This window comes from Gobio gobio (genome assembly GCF_949357685.1).
Source record: "Gobio gobio genome assembly, chromosome: 14".
NCBI classification, from domain to species: domain Eukaryota; kingdom Metazoa; phylum Chordata; class Actinopteri; order Cypriniformes; family Gobionidae; genus Gobio; species Gobio gobio.
Genome location: NC_137107.1, coordinates 47,084,329 through 47,104,162, shown reverse-complemented (window position 1 = coordinate 47,104,162; position 19,834 = coordinate 47,084,329). Strand labels below are relative to the sequence as shown.

Sequence of the window (19,834 nt, the reverse complement as noted above, 5' to 3'; positions counted from 1 at the left end):
TGCTTCGGCCATGACTATAACATTCGGCACACAAATGATAGTTGGGCTCGCACGTCCGAATTTAAGGAAGTGGGGGTGGTGGTGGAAGTGACGTATATGCCGTAAAGCAGTCGAATTTTGTAGTTCTTTTTTTCTCGGGTTACTACCCGAAACCCGAAGTTTAAAAGTACGATTAAAAACGATACAGACCCCGTCAGGCTATGGCAGACGTGTCATTCAACCTATTGTAAGTCGATGTATCATCACAAGAGGTTTGAAAATATATTATAAAAGGTTGAAAAGTTACCTAGTGCTGCTTTAATGTCCATCCCTAATACAGAGTAGTATGTTCTTTTTGTTTACGTGTGGTTTCCATTCCTATATTTTATCGTAAATTTAGAAAAAAAAATATTGGTGAATTGCAAATTGTTCTTAAAACGTGCGTATGCACATTTCAAATTTGTGCGTACACATGCTTAGTGAATGAGACCACTTGATTTTTCGCTGAAGGGCGTGTCCGTAGTGGCAGAAAGCTGTTTTTTCAGAGAACAGGGTTACAGTCAAGTATCCAGAGACGTTGATTTAATGTAAACAAGTTTATTCATCAAGTCATTTCATGTGTTCCTTTTTATTTTTCTTAGTCTCAATGTACAGAGAATTTCTTCAAATGCAAAAATAAGATTTAAATGCAAGAACATTTTCAAAATGTTCTCAGTGCATCATTTTTGTTTGTGCTCATGTATAATTAATGAAAATAATTGAACTCCTTAGAAGAAGAAAAAAAAACATCTCTCTTCATAAAATCACAGCAACACTAGTTTCATGAACCATTACTGACCCTGCCAAAAAGTCCTTTGACAAATGATCAAACTTCACTACTAATTTTAGCAAATGACCCTCTTAAATCACTATGGTTTCCTAAATTCCAGCTTTTTCTGAATCTGAATGTCCAATTATTTACTTTTAAGTGTATTATTTGTGAGTGATGGATCCGAACATGAACATTTGCTCATTTAGACGCCTTCAAGCAACGGTTTTTCTTATGTCTCTTTAGATTAGATGAATGGGTGAAACTCTTCCCACATGAAGAGCACTGGTGCGGCTTCTCTCCAGTGTGAACTCTCTCATGAGTTTTCAGGTTTCCTGAATGAGAGAAACTCTTTCCACAGTGTGAGCACTTATACGGTTTCTCTCCAGTGTGAACTCTCTCATGATCTTTCAATGTTTCTAACTGAGAGAAACTCTTCCCACAGTGTGAGCACTTGTACGGTTTCTCTCCGGTGTGAATTATCTGGTGTCGTTTTAAGGCACTGGATGTACTGAAGGTCTTCTCACAGTCAAAGCACACATAAGGTCTCACACCAGCATGATTACGCTCATGCAATTTTAAAGACCTCAGGAGTGAAAAACTCTTTCCACAAAAAGAACAAACGTGAGGCTTCACATCAGCATGAATTGTAAGATGTTTTTTTAAGTTTGATTGCACAACAAATGTTTTCTCACACTGATCACAGCTGAATGATCTCACTTCAGAGTGACGGCGCAGATGATCATTGAGAGTGCTTTTCTGAGTAAAACTCATTCCACACTGAGAGCATGTGAACGGTTTCTCTCCAGTGTGAATCATCATGTGTCTCTTAAGGGTTCCTTTACATGTGAAACTCTTTCCACACTGAGAGCATGTGCACGGTTTTTCTCCAGTGTGAATCCTCATGTGTCTCTTAAGGATTCCTTTACATGTGAAACTCATTCCACACTGAGAGCAGGTGAAAGATCCTTTGTCTCCAGCATTTCCAGCTTGTCTTTGGGTAAAATTCTTTCTAGTCTGTGAAACGACTATTGTCCTTTGGTCTTCATTCATTTCCATCAAGTCTAAAAATTAGAAACAAAAATAAATTCAGAGAGCCCCAAATGATCAAAGTTTTCATCTTAAATGTTCCTCATCAGTCATTAAAGAGAATTAAGCAAAACCTGTTTGTTCCTCTGTCTTTTCAAAAGTTACTTTGAAAAGTATTGCATTACAATATTGAGTTACTCCTTTAAATAATAAGTCATTGCATTACTTAGTTACTTTTTTTTAGAAAAGTAATGCATTACGTTACTTTTACATTACTTTTTCTCATCTCGGCTGGGCTTGTTTGCTTTTGTATATTTTATTTAAAAAGTTATATTTTTGGGCAAATGCCTCAAGGCTGAAGGAAATGTACAGTAGAGGGCGCAAATCTAACAAATCTTTCAACTATTCTGGATAACTGAAGAATAGGACGCAGGAGAAAACAGTTTATCACTTAAAATCTTTAGATTAATTTTTGCTTATGGTTTAACTGAATCATCGAAGGTCAAAAGCAAGTAAACTGATCAATAAAACGAGATTAAATGCATAACATTTTTTGTTTTATTCAAAATGTTTAATTATTGGAGGTTTGCATAGTAAATGGGAGAACAAAGTAACTTGTGTTACTTATTTGAAAAAGTAACTCAGATATTTTAAAAGTAATGGTTACTTTAATACTTGAAAAAGTAATCTGATTACATAACTCATAAATGACAATGCGTTACCCCCAACACTGGTCTCTTCATCTTTTATTCTGCAGGGTTCTTCCTCAAACTCCATCTTTACAATAGTATGTCTGTAGTTTCTCCTGGAGTAATTCCTCCTGCTTGCTGCTTCTTCTCCTGTGGGAAGATGGAAATTGAGAGTTTAAATTCCAGCATTTAAACTCTCATGAATGGCTGTGGGAGCGACTTCACTGACTGAAGGAGTGAATTGTGGTCGCTGTTGCTCATTTAGCAGATGATCATCACACTTACAATCAAATTACACACAACTCAATTATTCATGGTTTAAGTGAATTAAGGGTTGATTGCTGTAATCAGACATCAATTAAATGTGGGAATGTGTGCAAAATACTCTGGCGGGGAAAAAAACTATACCAATGTTTTTAAAATGCATTTATCTCATACTAAGTATACAACCCCAAATCAGAAAAAATTGGGACAGTATGGAAAACGCAAAGAAAAAAAAGTGATTTCTAAATTTACTTTGACTTGTATTTCATTGCAGACAATATGAACAAAAAATATTTCATGTTTTGTCTGGTCAACTTAATGTCATTTGTAAATATGCATCCTTTCCTGTCATTCAGACCTACAACACATTTAAAAAAAAGTTGGGACAGTAAAGCATTTACCACTTTGTAATGTTGCCATTCCTTTTCACAACACTTAAAAGACGTTTAGGGACTGAAAACACCAAGTGATGAAGTGTTTCAGGTGTAATTTTGTCCCATTCTTCCTGCAAACAAGTCTTAAGGTGGGCAACAGTACGGGGTCTTCGTTGTCGCATTTTGCGCTTCAAAATGCGCCACACATTCTCTATTGGAGACAGGTCGGGACTGCAGGCAGGCCAGTCAAGTACCCGTACCCTCTTCCTCCGCAGCCAGGACTTTGTAATGTGTGCAGAATGTGGTTTTGCATTGTCTTGTTAAAATATGCATGGACGTCCCTGGAAAAGATGTCTTCTTGAAGGCAGCATATTATGCTCCAAAATCTCTATGTACTTTTCAGCATTAATGGTGCCTTCCCAGAAGTGCAAGTTACCTTTGCCAAGGGCACTGACACAACCCCATACCATGACAGACCCTGGCTTTTGGACTTGTTGCTGGTAACAGTCTGGATGATCCTTTTCTTCTTTGGTCCGGAGCACACGGCGTCCATTCCTCCCAAAAAATACCTCAAATACTGATTCATCTGACCACAGTACACGTTTCTACTGTGTGATGGTCCATCCCAGATGCCTCCGAGCCCAGAGAAGTCGACGGCGCTTCTGGACACTGTTAACATAGGGCTTCCTTTTGGCACAGTACAGTTTTATCTGGCATTTGTGGATGTAACTACGTATTGTGGTACTTGACAAAGGTTTGCCAAAGTAGTCCTGAGCCCATGTGGTGATATCGCTTATAGATGAATGACGATTTTTGATGCAGTGCCGCCTGAGGGATCGCGGTTGTTCAGCTTAGGCTTGCGCCCTTGTCCTTTACGCACTGAAATTCCTCCAGATTCCTTTTATCTTTTAATTATGTTATGCACTGTTGAATGTGAAATATCCAAATCTCTTCCTATCTTTCTTTTAGGAACATTGTTTTTAAACATTTCAATAATTTTCTCACGTATTTGTTGGCAAACTGGCGATCCTCGGCCCATCTTTGCTCCTAAAGGATTAGACCTTTCTTGGATGCTGCTTTTGTACCAAATCATAATTACAATCACCTGTTGACATCACCTGTTTCAAATCACATCATTATTTAACCATTTTACCTCATTACTAGCCCTAAATTGCTCCTGTACCAACTTTTTTTTAAATGTGTTGCAGGTCTGAATGACAGGAAAGGATGCATATTTACAAATGACATGAAGTTGACCAGACAAAACATGAAATATTTTGTGTTCATATTGTCTGCAATGAAATACAATTCAAAGTAAATTTAGAAATCACTTCTTTTTTTTTTTTTGCGTTTTCCATACTGTCCCAACTTTTTCTGATTTGGGGTTGTACTACAAACCATTAACATATTTACTGACATAATGCCTGAGACTTACTGATATAAATATTATAATTAAACTTAAGTTGGACATTAGCACGATTTCTGGATAACTAACAAAACATTAATTAAAAAAAAAAAAAATCCACCTTTAAGTAAACCAAAGTATCCCAAAAGTACAATTGCATGAGATTCATATTAAGTCCATAAATATGTCAATGTATTTGTAGTATACGTTGCATAAATGTATTTCAAATACACTTCAGTATATTTATTTTTTCACTAGTGTAGAGACAAATGAATAGTTTGCCATTCAGATGTGATTTACCTAAAACTATAGTTATTTCTGTTACTAAAGACTAGCATAATTTACAGCAGCACATTTAGAAAATGTTGTAAAATAAAAATTCTAGATAGAAATCTGTCACATGGTATATCGGTCATTTCAAAACAAATTTCCTGGTTAAACATTAAAGCACACTAGTGTCATAAACAGTGCAATTGTTTCATATTTTATGTAAAACTGACAAGAATAGCCACAAATGCTTTTTTCACTCAAAAAAAAACCTTACTTAAAGCTCAGATAAATAAGACCTATGATTGATCAGTTCCAAAAATAAATACAAAACATGTCCTAATTAAAAAAAAAAACAAGCTGACAAAAAGATTGAATCCAATATTTGGTGATAATCTACATTTACATTTACATTTACATTTAGTCATTTAGCAGACGCTTTTATCCAAAGCGACTTACAAATGAGAGCAATAGAAGCAACTACAACAGTCAGAGGCTACAGTATGCAAGTGCTGTAACAAGTCTCAGTTAATCTAACACAGAACACACAGGATTTTTTTTTTTTTTTTTTTTTTTTTAAATAAATTAGACAGACAGAAAAATGAATAGAATGTTAAGTGCTATTCTTGATTGGTCAGGTGCTGCTGGAAGAGATGCGTCTTTAGATGTTTTTTGAAAATGGCTACAGACTCGGCTGCTCGAATTGAGATAGGCAGGTCATTCCACCAGGTGGGGGCAGTCCAGGAAAAGGTCCGTGACAGTGATTTCATGCCTCTCTGGTATGGCACCACAAGGCGTCGTTCACTGGTAGAACGCAAACTCCTGGAGGGTGTGTATGTCTGAACAAGCGAGTTAAGGTAAATTGGTGCAGAGCCAGTGGTTGCTTTGAAGGCGAGTACCAGTGCCTTGAATTTGATGCGAGCGGCTATTGGTAGCCAGTGGAGTCTGATGAAGAGAGGCGTGACGTGCGCTCTCTTCGGCTCTTTAAAGATCACCCTCGCCGCTGCATTCTGGATCAGTTGCAAGGGTTTGATAGTGCATGCCGGAAGGCCTGCTAGAAGAGCATTACAGTAGTCCAGTCTGGAGAGAACAAGAGCTTGGACCAAGAGTTGTGTGGTCTGCTCAGATAGGAAGGCTCTAATCTTCCTCTAATCTAGCATAACGAGAGAATTATAAGCAGTTTTTTGAAGGCCATTCATTTTCAACACAGCACAAGGGTTCACTTTTATGTGCTATCTATTGAAATACAATATTGTCACACTATAGCAATATTTTGCTATTGTAAATGCACTTATTTCCGTTGTTGGTATAAGTATCAGTGGATGGTAATAGAAAAGAAATGTACAGTTTTTGACCATCTTGCTGATAGAGTTTCTTTAGTCATACGGCAATCCTGCAGCCTGAACCACTGTAGGCAAACCAATATCTTTAACACACTCTGTCAACCTGGATAATTTAGAGATTTCATCTGGTCGTGATGAAATATATAATTGAGTATCATCGGCATAACAGTGGAAACTAATTCCATGTTTTCTTATAATATTACCAATTGTCAGCACATATATTGAGGATAACAGAGGGCCTAACACAGATCCTTGTGGCACACAGATACTTTGGCATAATTCACTGACATTATCTCAGATTTTCCCTGTTTAAATAGACAAGACGTTAACGGTCTGATAAATACGACTTTGATGCCTGTCCCTGAATACCAGTGTAATTCTGTAGTCGATCTAAGAGTATTTTATGATCTATGTGTCGAATGCAGCACTAAGATCAAGTAAAACTAGTATTGCATATATAGTATAACAAGTACAGTGGGTACGGAAAGTATTCAGACCCCCTTAAATTTTTCACTCTTTAGCCGCGTTTCCACCGAAATTACCCAGAACAATTTGTACCAGGAACTTGTATGCAACAATAACAAGTATGGAAGAGATGCAAGCAGCGCTGCTTTTGGTAGTTATGTATTGTTTTAATAAAGAGGTCATTAAAAAAACGGCGGAAAAAAGACAAGCACTGATACTAGCGTATTCTGAAAGCTCGTAAAGCTAGATTTAAAATAAGACAACGTATGTTATTATCAGCTATTACGGACATTGACCGTGAGATTGCTGAGACGAACGCACGCCATCAGACAGAAAGAGCACGACTGATATTTACTGAACTGAACGCAGAACGAACGAACCTCGCATAAAACGCTGCATGAGTTCAACCAATCAGCATGTTCAGCGCCCAAGTCCCACCCCGAAAGTTCCTGAACTTTGAAAAAGTATTACCCCGGGAGCAGGGCCATTTTGAGGGGGAAATATTTACCCGGAACTTCATTTAGACCCTGGTTCCTGCGGTCGAAACACACCGTGTACCACCTCAAAAGTTCTTAGTTCCTGGGGAAAGTTCCTGCAGTGGAAACGCGGCTTTTGTTATATTGCAGCCATTTGCTAAAATCATTTAAGTTAATTTTTTTTCTCAGTAATGTACACACAGCACCCCATATTGACAGAAAAACACAGAATTGTTGACATTTTTGCAGATTTATTAAAAAAGAAAAACTGAAATTTCATTATATTGCACGAGAGCGGCCTCTAGAGGCCAAATAAAAACTGACATATTGAGTTGTTTATATTGACACGTGAGGCTGCACAGAGAGCGCCGACACATCAGATGCGCGTTTAAAATGTGACAGCGAAACTGTTTGAATACAAAACATTCATTATAAAGTAATTAATTTGTTGACTAGAGGCTGCATTAGCAGGTAAAGAACAGCAGTGTGTATGTTTGTCGGAGGCTGAGAGGATGCTAACATTAGCAGTACTCAAGCAGGTAAAACAATGTGATAAAAACACACAAGTCTGACCCAAATGTTGCATATATAAAACGCTTCGGTTACTAACGTAACCTCGGTTCCCTGAGAAGAGGGAACGAGTATTGCGTTTAGCTTAAACACTAGGGGAATTTCCTTTCCTCGAGATTTTGAAGCAAATTTTTATCCTAAAAATACCATGTAAAACACAGTGCAGATGCACAGCTCTCAGCAGGAAGCAGCTGCGTGCTGATTGGCGGTGCCACTGCAACTGCAGGAACCTATGACGAGCCCGCTGGGCGGGAGGACCAATCAGGTCCCTCTAATATTCCCGCCACAAGGGGCAGCAGAATTTTCATAGCCAAGGGTATAAAAGACCCTGTCTCGCCAGGTTCGTCAGGTTAATCGACTGAAGCGACTCCCTGAGCAAGCGAAGCACGGCAAGCAAACGCAATACTCGTTCCCTCTTCTCAGGGAACTGAGGTTACGTTAGTAACTAAAGCGTTCCCTCTCAAGAGTACTCTCGTATTGCGTTTTAGCTTTAGCTAGGGGACCCAATGCAAAACGCCGTGCTCGCCTAACGGCTCTGAAAGCCTGGAGACACCATACCCAGGCCGACCTAAGTGGGCCCGTAAATATGATATTCATAGAAGTCCCCAATATGAGCCAGACCGGAGTCGGGCCATTTAATTAGAATAACACGCAAATATACGCGTAGTATGTATATATAGACCAGACATAGTCGGGCCAAAGAATATTGAATGACCAGACAATTCGAGTCATGTAAGGAATGTGCTTATGACTTCCAAATACTTAACCCAGACCAGACTGTCGTGCCTTAAGGGGTTAATATGTACTACACAGCGAGAAGCCCAGCCTGTAAGGCAGGGACATCCAAATTATAAAACCTGATAAAAGTGGACGGGGAGGCCCAGCCTGCCGCCGCACAGATATCATTCAGTGAAATGCCAGTAGACCAAGACCACGACAAGGCCATGCCTCCAGTAGAATGGGCTTTGATGTCTATAGGGCAGCTGAGATCTTTGGACTCATAAGCCAGCGAGATAGCATCCACTATCCATCGTGACAAGGCCTGCTTTGTAACCGTGCACCCGCGGGTGCGGCCACCAAAGCACACAAAGAGCTGTTCAGTTTGCTTGAAAGCAGCGGAACGCTCTATGTATATTCTCAGCGCTCTGACAGGACAGAGCAAATTAGCATCTTCCTCATCTAACGATGATGAGAGTGCTGAAAGTGAAATAACCTGTGCTCTGAACTGAGTTGAAAGCACTTTAGGTACATATCCATGTCTTGGTTTGAGGACGACTTTAGAGTCGTTTGGCCCAAATTCCAGACAAGAGGCGCTCACTGAGAGCACGTGCAGATCCCCCACTCGCTTAACTGATGCGATCGCTAGCAGAAAAGCGGTCTTGAGTGATAGGAGCTTTAAGCTCACCGAATGCAGAGGCTCGAATGTTGAGCCTTTCATAGCATCCAGGACCATGGACAGGTCCCATATAGGAACTGAAGGGGGGCGAGGTGGGTGAAGCCTTCTAGCCCCTTTGAGGAAGCGCACGATAAGATCGTTCTTCCCCAGCGACAGTCCATTCACTTGAATGTGATGCGCTGCTATAGCAGCCACATAAACTTTGAGCGTGGAGGGGGAACGACCCGCGTCCAGTAGCTCTTGTAAAAAAGTGAGCACTTCTGACACTTCAAAATTATGTGGGGTCAAGCTTCGTGCTTTACACCAGTCCGAAAAGACTGACCATTTGCTTGGATAGAGCCGCCTGGATCGCGGGAGCTCTAGCTTCAGAAATAGTGTTTAATACACTTTCAGAGAGGTTCTCATGTACCCGTTGATGGGCCAGACATGAAGCGCCCATAGATCGGGACGGGGATGCCAGATCTGCCGTTTCGCCTGCATGAGGAGGTCTCTCCTCAGCGGTATTGGCCACGGGCTGTATCTGACATCTGACTTAGCAGTGAGAACCATGGTTGATTTCTCCAAAGCGGGGCTATTAAAAGCACAGCGCATTTGCTCTCCCTGATCCTCTCTATGACCTGAGGTAACATTGAGATTGGGGGGAAAGCATAAAGATGAAGGTTGGGCCATTCGTGGGCCAACGCGTCCTTGTGTTTGGAGAAATATATTAGGCATTGAGCATTGTCTTGCGAGGCGAAAATATCCACTTTTGCCTCTCCAAACATGTCCCAAATTGTCTGAATCATTTGTGGGTGAAGAGACCACTCCGCTGGGGACACTTTGCCCCTGGACAGCATGTCCGGACCCACATTCAGAATGCCTGGCACATGAATCGCTCTCAGCGAGCTCAGGTTGTGCTCCACCCATATTAGGACTTTTTCCGCCATTGTGTGTAGACCAATAGATCTTAGACCGCCCTGGCGATTTATATAGGCTACCACTGACTTGCTGTCCGTTTGGATCAGGACATGGTGGTGCTTTATGTACGTAAGGAAAGCTCTTAGCAATAGTGTGACCGCTTTCATCTCTAGACAGTTTATGTGAAGGCTCTTTTCCGAGTCTGACCAGAGACCGGAGACTGGCCTGCCCTCGTGAGGGGCTCCCCAACCTAGGTTGGATGCATCTGTCGAGATAACTTTCCACTTCGTAACAGTGCCCAAACTCACACCCGTCTGATACCAGACAGGATTTTTCCAAGGAGCCAGAGCCAACACACAGCTGTGGTCTACCTTGATTTTTAATCGGCCCGAGAGCCATGCGTGCGCTGGAAAGCAGCGATTCAGCCAGCGCCTAGTCTGAGAACTGGCGCCGCCGAGGCCATGAGACCCAACATCCTCTGAAAGTGTTTGAGGGGACTGTATGCACCGGACCTGAGGGAAACCACTCGGTCCTGAACAGAGAGCGCACGCTGTAACGTCAGTCGCGCGTTCATCTGTAGTGAGTCTAACACTGTTCCCAGAAACAAAACGTTCTGTGTGGGAGACAATGAGCTCTTTGCCACATAGATTCTGAAGCCCAAGCATTTCAAATGGTTGAGAAGCCAAGATCTGTGGTTCAATAACTGTATCTCTGACTGAGCTACTATGAGTCATCAAGATAGTTGAGAATTCTCATTCCCCGAGGCATCAGCGGGGTTAGCGCCGCTTCCATGCATCTCGTAAACGTGCGGGGAGCCAGAGATAGACCAAAGGGTAGCACCCTGTATTGGTAAACTTTCCCCTCGGAAGGTGAATCTCAAGAATGGCCTGTGATGGGGGGCTATTTGTATGTGGAAATAGGCATCCTCTAGATCCACAGTGAAAAACCAATCTCCCGGGTGAATGTGCGTGAGGATTTGTTTCATTTTCAACTTTCTGAACGGGCGCTTCATTAGGGCCTTGTTCAGATGTCTGAGATCTAGAATGGGCCTGAGACCACCGTCCTTTTTTGGTAAAAGGAAGTAATGACTGTAAAAGCCTGACTCGCTCTGTGAGGGGTGTACGGATTCCACCGCCCCTTTCATTAACAGTTTTGATATTTCGGTTCAAAGCACGGGACTTGTGTCGCTTCTCACCGTTGTCTCTACCACGGCGCGCACTGGCACACTGCCTACAGAGAAAAAAACCTTTTTGTGATTCATATGGGTCGCCGTGAAAACAGCGTTTGTGTACAGGCAAGCGCGCTTTTTTGCGGGCTCGTTGGCTGTGTATGTAGTGTGCCCAGCCACCTGGATGAAGGGAGCTGGGGAACGTTTTGGAAGAGAGCGAGGTGGTAAACCGGCCGAAGTGGGTATTATCCACCTTCTCTTTGTGCCTCTGGCTAGGACGGCTTTGGTGGTTCAGGTTTCGACACATTGATGGGTCGGGGACCTCGACGCTCCTGCGGTCTGCTGCGGCTCGTTGAGCGGGAACGCTGTCCGGGCTTAGAAGCCGAGCAAGGCTGGTAAGCTGGTGGCGCCGCCTTGGTGGGCTGGGCTGGTCCAGCCTTAGCGTGACGGCTAGCGGAGGAGCTGGAACGCTTGGGCAGGAAATGTCTCATTGCCTGGGAGGCCTTTTGAGCCTCTGTGAAGCGTTCTGTGAATCCAACCACAGAGGGACCGAATAATCCTGAAGGCGACATCGGCGCGTCCAGAAAAGCGGTCTTGTCCGAGTCTTTCATCTCGGTTAGGTTAAGCCACAAATGGCGCTCCAACTCCGTCAAGTTGGCCATGCATCTGCCGATCGCCTGAGCGTTGGCCTTGGTCGCACGCAGGGCCAAGTCAGTGGCGCCGCACAGGTCCTTCAGGGCCTCGGTATCAGGGACAGACTCATCCAGGGAACGGAGGAATTTGGCCTGAAAGACCTGAAGCACTGCCATAGAGTGTAGCGCTGAGGCCACCTGGCCGGCGGAGGCGTATGCTCGACCGGCGAGGCTGGAAGTAGTGCGGCAGGCTTTTAATGGGTGTACAGCCTTTGACTGCCGTCCCCTGGCGGAGGGCGGACAAAGGTGTGCAGCAATGGCTTTCTCAAGGGGAGGAAGAGTGTGATATCCCTTTTCCTGAGCGCCATCCGAGAGCGCGGGAGAAAATGGCGCCTTCCACGACTTGGATAATTCCTCGTGGACTTCCGGGAAGAAGGGAGCGGGTTTTTGAGCGTTCGGGTGGTGGCGGTTCTTGAAAAACCACTCGTCCGGTCTGCTTCTCGTGGGCTCCTGGGGTTGAGACCAGTCAATACCGAGGTCGTCCACGGCTAGGGATGGGGCCAATCCGATCCAGTATCGGGACCGATACCAGCGTAATTCACATATCGGATTTTCCCAATCCAACCTGCGGAGAAATCCGATATCCATGAGCCATGTCTGCGCTTTAACGTTGTCTGCTGAAATGACTCCAAAAGTGATTCCCGCCGGCTTGTCTGCTATTAGGCTGCACACTATGGAATGTATTTCCTGAACGGAGGCGCGGCTCAATGAGACACACAGTTATGAGATAAGCCCCGCTCAGGAAATCCATTCCGCAGTTTGCAGCCAGATAGCAGGATCGCATTGACACTGGAAATACTTTACACTGGAAACACTGCAGAGCAAGACAATGTTTGCAAAACCGTAATTCAGAGAGGTGGAAGCTCCCTCGTGTCGTACAACACAACGAACGCATTCAAACATTTAAAAAAGCAGACAAGTCCAGACAAGACTAGGGTGACATTTAAGAGATAATAAAAATCTGTCATGTTGCGCCACGTTATCGACCAGGCAGAACAATCCTTCCAACCACTATACAGGGAGTGCAGAATTATTAGGCACGTTGATTTTCTGATCATATTTTTTTTCCAGGCACATTTGACCAATTCCAAACCACAGTAATCCTAATAACTACTATTGATTTAGTATTTAATAATGTATAAGTGATATATAATTGTTCATGAAGGCTGGAAATGAAAAACACCTTATATTCAGGTGTGCAGAATTATTAGGCATGTTTTCTTTTACAGATAAATTGAGCCAAAAAAGAGATTTAACTCAGACTGAAAAGTCAAAAAGTATTAAATGCCCATGAGAAGGATGCAATACTAGACATTGCAGTTAAGGCATGACCATTGGACAGTGAAATGCTCGTTGGGTCAGCAGGGTCAGACAAAAACATGTGGCGGAGAAAAGACACCTGTTAACTGCAAAAGAATTAAGAATTAAGGTGAAGAATTAAGGGTGAAACCATCAGGAACCCTTTAGTCTCCAGCGCCACCATTTTCCAGAGCTGCAACCTACCTGGAGTCTCAAGAAGTGCAAGGTGTCAGGATCTCAGAGACTTCAGTTAGGTAAAGAATCCTAAAAAATGACCCCCACTAGATAAGAATCATAAGCTGAAGTGTTGTAAAATACATGAAGCCTGCTTTTTTATAGGCTTTATAGGTTTTATAGGTTGAGAATGACTCTTGAAGGACCAGCACCACATCCTCTTTCACCACTGTTTGAAGAATTCATCTTCCAGAATCTGGCAGTACGTTTTGGGAGTTCATTTTAGTCCATCCTGAAGTCCGTTTTGCAGAGATGGACTAAAAATGAACTCCCAAAACGTACTGCCAGATTCTGGAAGATGAATTCTTCAAACAGTGGTACTAGAGGATGTGGTGCTGGTCCTTCAAGAGTCACTCTCAACCTATCTGTCCATAAAGCCTATTAAAAAACCTTCTTCATGTATTTTACAACACTTCAGCTTGTGATTCTTATCTGGTGGGGGTCATTTTTTAGGATTCTTTACCTAACTGAAGTCTCTGAGATCCTGACACCTTGCACTTCTGGAGACTCCAGGTAGGTTGCAGCTCTGGAAAATGGTGGCGCTGGAGACTAAAGGGTTCCTGATGGTTTCACCCTTAATTCTTCACCTTAATTCTTAATTCTTTTGCAGTTAACAGGTGTCTTTTCTTCACCACCTGTTTTTGTCAGATCCTGCTGACCCAACGAGCATTTCACTGTCCAATGGTCATGCCTTAACTGCAATGTCTAGTATTGCATTAGTATTGCATCCTTCTCATGGGCATTTAATACTTTTTGACTTTTCAGTCTGAGTTAAATCTCTTTTTTGGCTCAATTTATCTGTAAAAGAAAACATGCCTAATAATTCTGCACACCTGAATATAAGGTGATTTTCATTTCCAGCCTTCAAGAACAATTATATATCACTTATACATTATTAAATACTAAATCAATAGTAGTTATTAGGATTACTGTGGTTTGGAATTGGTCAAATGTGCCTGGAAAAAAAATATGATCAGAAAATCAACGTGCCTAATAATTCTGCACTCCCTGTAGATAGATTCTCAAATAGCTTACCTGATCTGTCTCAGCTGCTCAGTGAACCCAAACAAACAGATGAACTAGAGGAAATGACTAGCAGTATGACCACCATTTTCTCTAGTACATTAGAAATTGTTGCACCAATTAGATTAAAAAAGGTTAGAGAGAAAACTAAAGCACCATGGTACAACAGTGCTACACATGTTATCAAGAGAGAAACTCGTAACTTAGAGCGTAAATGGAAACAAACTAATTTAGAGGTCTTTAGAATCGCGTGGAAAGATAGTATGTCACGTTAGAAAAAGGCCCTAAGAGCAGCCAGGGCTGAGCATCTCCGCAAACTAATAGAAAATAACCAAAATAATCCAAGGTTTTTATTTAACACCGTGGCTAGACTAACAAATAAACAAGCATCGCCTGAGCAAAATATTCCGTTACAGTTTAGTAGTAATGATTTTATGAATTTCTTCACTGAGAAAATAGAAAGCATCAGAAACAAAATTGTAAATGTACAATCTTTAATGATGTCTTATGATTCAACCTCAATTATCGCCCCTCAAGAACTACTACACCGCTTTACAACTATAGGACAGGAAGAGCTAAATAAACTTATCATTGCATCTAAACCAACAACATGTTTATTAGATCCAATACCCACTAAACTACTGAAAGAGTTGTTACCTGTAGTGGAAGAGCCTCTTCTCAATATTATTAACTTGTCTTTATCTTTAGGTCATGTTCCAAGAATATTCAAGCTGGCAGTCATAAAATCTCTCATTAAGAAGCCATAATTAGATCATAACAACCTAGCAAATTACAGACCCATTTCAAATCTTCCATTTATGTCTAAAATACTAGAAAAAGTTGTGTCCGCTCAATTGTGCTCTTTCTTGCAAGAAAATGATATCTATGAAAAATTTCAATCAGGATTCAGGCCGCATCATAGCACAGAAACTAATCACAAATGATTTACTTCTAGCTTCTGACCAAGGCTGTATCACAATACTAGTTCTACACGATCTTAGTGCTGCGTTCGATACTATAGATCATAAAATACTCTTAGATCGACTTTAAAATTGCACTGGTGTTCAGGGACAGGCATTAAACTGGTTTAGATCGTACTTATCAGACCGCTACCATTTTGTCTGTCTAAATGGGGAAAAATCAAAGATAACGTCAGTAGACTATGGGGTGCCACAAGGATCCGTGTTAGGCCCTCTGCTATTCTCAATATATATGCTGCCACTTGGTAATATTATAAGAAAACATGGAATTAATTTCCACTGTTATGCTGATGACACTCAATTATATATTTCATCACGACCAGATGAAAACGCTAAATTATCTAAACTGACAGCGTGTGTTGAAGATATTAAATACTGGATGACGTGTAATTTTCTGCTATTAAATTCAGATAAAACGGAGATATTACTTATTGGTCCAAAAAACTGCCCACAAAACCTCTCACAATACAACTTTAACTTGGAAGGATGTCCTGTCATTTTATTCACTACAGTAAAAGACCTGGGTGTTATATTACACCTTCTTTCGAAAATCAGTCTTTCGAAAATCATATTTCATATGTTACAAGAACGGCATTTTTCCACCTTAGAAACATTGCTAAGCTAAGTAACATGCTCTCTATTTCTGATGCAGAAAAGTTAGTTCATGCATTCATGACCTCGAGACTAGATTACTGTAATGCTTTATTAGCTGGTTGTCCTGCATCCTCAATAAACAAGCTACAGTTAGTCCAAAACGCAGCTGCTAGAGTTCTTACTAGATCAAGAAAATATGATCATATAACACCAATTTTATCATCTCTACACTGGTCACCTATTAAGTTCCTGTTAATATTTTCTTATTTCTTGGGCTTCACTTTCTAACTTTTCTTGTATAACACTGACTTTTCTGCCATGGTACGTGTGCACAATCAGACAAAACATTCAGTAGTCCTTGGACACATTTGCACACACCCAGACATCCCAGACAAAACATTAAGATACACATACACACATTTTGCGCACATACATGTTTCACTTACACCTTTATATATGACCTTTCTTCCTTAATAAATTTGAGAATGTTATAGTACTGCACTGTGTCTGTGGTTTCTTGAGCATTCTCCCAAGATATCTTGCGCTGCAGCTGCTGCCACACATCACAGGGGTGGACATCGACTGATGATTGAGAATATTGATATATTGATAGTCTACCTAAAAGTTAGATTCTAACAGTTCCGTATCAATTACAAAGTATTGCTACTGACCTATAAAGCCCTAAATGGTTTAGCTCCAGTGTATTTAACGGATCTTCTATCGCCCTACAATCCATCGCGCTCTTTAAGATCACTAAACTCAAGGCTTCTGGTCATCCCTAGGATATCTAAGTCCACTAAAGGAGGGAGGGCATTTTCACATTTAGCTCCTAAACTCTGGAATGGTCTTCCTGATATTGTTCGAGGTTCAGACTCGCTGTCCCAGTTTAAAACTAGATTAAAGACGCATCTCTTTAGCCAAGCATTCAAATTATAATTACCTTTTATACTACAGTTAAATCGGATCAAAAGCATTAATATTCTGAACAGCAGCTATGCTAATTATTTCCCATCTGCTTTTCTGTTGTTATCTCGGGACACTAGTCCCGAGGTAAATAGTTCATCAGCTCCAGTTTGTATCCAGCCTCTCATGGAGACTTCAGATGCCGCAACACCTGTGATGAGACGACTCGACGCCTGTGAAGAGACGACTCAACGCCAGCGTTGTTATGGCCTAAATTAATACATGATTGATTAACTTTTTCTAACATTTATCTTTAACATTCTCTTTCTAACATTTCTCAATGTACATTTATGAAATGCACTTTCTGTAAAGCTGCTTTGAAACAATGTGTATTGTGAAAAGCGCTATACAAATAAATTTGAATTGAATTGAATTGAATTAGTTCACCAGTCTCGAGTCTTCGGGTTTGAGTCATTCGTTCATCAAGTCCCAGACCCATATGCAATATGCAGAAACCGGAAACAGAAAAGATTAGTTAATCTCTCAAGTCGTTCGTTCAAGTCCACATAGGCTGAATGCAGAAAAACAAATGATTAGTTCATCTCCCGAGTCTTCAAACATAAAAAAACTACTCACTTGTTTGTAAGGAATTGTGAATTAACCATTAGACTGTAAAGGAATTAACTAATTTCTGTATCCAACACGGCTGTCACATCACGTGACAAAAGAACGAGACTCGAGAGATGAACTATTTCTGCATTCAGCCTATATGGGGACTTGAAAGAACGATTTGAACGAGAAGACTCGAGAGATGAACTAATCTTTTCTGTTTCCGGTGACTGCATAACCTTGCCTATGGGCTGGGACTTGATGAACGAATGACTCGAGACTGGTGAACTAATCAATTCTGTTTCCTGTACAGAACATATGGGATGTTGCGCATGCACAGTCAACAAAAAAAAAACGAATCGCTCTCTGAGACAACCCGTTGTTCTCGAGTCATATTAAAGATTCGTTCAAAATGAACAAATCGTTCATGAACGACACATCACTAATAAGAGGGCCACTTTCGATTGTCTAATGGTCCATTTAAACAGGTCAATATTTTTCCAGCTGTTTATGCTTTGTAATTAATGCAGGTATTTATGTTGTGGTTTTAACAATGTTATGAAATGAAATAAATGTTCAAGTTTAATTATCATGTGTTATCTTATTTTTGAGTGAAAATAACTCTTTATTTATACATATTTGTTATTAACCGGGATTTTTTTCAAATCAAACCGTTTTCGGGAACAGTAATGTTTAATGAGGAATGCAAAAACGCAAACGATAAAATATTGATTCTGCTCGGAAGTGACCAGATTTATATTTTTTCCCGTTTTTAAGCCCTGCCTTCAGTTGATACTGTAATATAATATTATTGGCAAAACATTGCGTTTTTGAGTTTGCGCTCTGAAGAACGTGAAACGTTGCCATTTACAGCAGTGAGAAATGTAGCCAATCACAGACATGTTTGTTGATCTCTTGAACGCGATGTCCAATCCGAGGTGTTTAAATATAGGCTATCCTTGTTATGGCAGAACCGTTGCTAAACATTACATCTGCACTTCTCACTAATTTCAGATACTCTGTGATTTGATTCTTGATTGTCCATCTCACATTTTAGTAAACTTTAAGCTAAAGTTCAAGTAAATGTTTAATTGTCTACCTGATTAATGGAATACAAATTATGACTCTGCAAATCCATTAAAATAATTTACAACAACTGCAAACAGCTGATTAATTGATTTTTTTTAAAGCGCTACATGTTATTATGATGCATAAATCTCAATTTTAACAATGAAAAGTAAGCTCACATCTAACGCCTGCCGCAAAGCACCTGCAAAAGTAATGATTATGAATGTATTGGAAAAATTATTTAATAAACTACTGTTTTCTGAGTCAGTGTCGGCTACAAAGATGAAGTTGGCGATGCGGACTCGTCATCTCCACACTACAACACCTCCAGAGGGAAATGGACATTTCATATGGATTACATAAGCAGAGAGTATTTATTTTCTATTTGAATTTGTTAATTTAAAAGTAGAAATTTTAAACTTGATATATTTCTCATGTCTGTGAGGCAAGCATACACTGAGTTTTGGTTCATTTTATAGACAGAGACGGCAGAAAGCGCATTTGTTTTCTTATTATTGTGAGTTTACATAAATAGAAGTAGACCCTTGACAGTTTTAAATTATATATTATGCTTCTGTAGGACAAAAAGTATTTTGAGTTAAAAAGAGGGAGTTGTCAATGTGAAACCTCCAATCTGAAAAGCCCTGAATGTGCTCTTGATATCCAGACTTAATGTGACATGAAATTCACTAAAATATAGTGGACAAAATTCTACGCCTGGGTCTCAAGAGGATTTGTCAGTTTTCATCTTAATGTTCCTCATTAAAGAGAATGAAGGAAAACACCAACCTATTTGTTCCTCTGTCTCTTCATCTTTTATTCTGCAGGGTTCTTCCATAAACTCCATCTTTACAATAGTATGTCTGTAGTTTCTCCTGGAGTAATTCCTCCTGCTTGCTTCTTCTTCTCCTGTGGGAAGAGGGGAATATTCCCAGCATTTAAACTCTCATGAACGGCTGTGGGAGCGGCTTCACTGACTGAAGGTGTGAATTGTTGTCGCTGTTGCTCATTTAGCAGATGATCATCACACTTACAATCACTCTCAATTATCCATTCACTTCACTTCTGAGTGATTCACTAAATGAACCGACTCGTTTGGATTTAGATTTCTCCTAATAAATGATAAATGAATTTACTCACAGTGTGAAAACATCAGAACAGAATGAACGGCTGTGTTCCACTTCTTATGTTTATGTTCTTCCATCGCTCACTTCTCTTCTTCTTCTAGACTTCTAGGATGTGTGTCGTTGCTTCGGTTGCTCGAGCGCCTCCACTGGCAGAAAACAATTCACTATTTCTATA

At 40.7% G+C, this 19,834-nt stretch overlaps 1 protein-coding gene across 2 annotated transcripts; it reads right to left on the bottom strand.

Annotated features, from left to right (window-relative positions):
- Positions 1 to 547: 547 nt before the first annotated feature.
- On the bottom strand, positions 548 to 19,758 carry LOC307136833 (uncharacterized protein). Of its 2 annotated transcripts, none has more exons than XM_079834148.1 (4): positions 19,673 to 19,758; positions 19,322 to 19,441; positions 2,539 to 2,655; positions 548 to 1,851 (listed from the first exon to the last, which is right to left on the bottom strand). In XM_079834148.1, the coding sequence occupies exons 2-4, from the start codon at positions 19,377 to 19,379 to the stop codon at positions 989 to 991; spliced, it is 1,038 nt and encodes a 345-aa protein (XP_079690274.1). In that variant the 5' UTR covers positions 19,380 to 19,441; positions 19,673 to 19,758; the 3' UTR covers positions 548 to 988. The 2 variants fall into 2 exon arrangements, with proteins under 2 accessions (XP_079690274.1, XP_079690273.1); XM_079834147.1 differs by having other exon boundaries at positions 564 to 1,851; positions 2,518 to 2,655.
- Positions 19,759 to 19,834: the final 76 nt, after the last annotated feature.

Excerpts from the sequence above, each read along its gene's own strand:
- LOC307136833 (XM_079834147.1), bottom strand. The coding sequence starts at position 19,379 with ATGGAGTTTATGGAAGAACCCTGCAGAATAAAAGATGAAGAGACAGAG. Across the intron at positions 2,656-19,321 it reads AGAGACAGAGGAACAAATAG|GAGAAGAAGCAGCAAGCAGG; the intron begins GTTGGTGTTTTC and ends ATCTTCCCACAG. Across the intron at positions 1,852-2,517 it reads TAACGCATTGTCATTTATGA|ACTTGATGGAAATGAATGAA; the intron begins GTTATGTAATCA and ends TCTAATTTTTAG.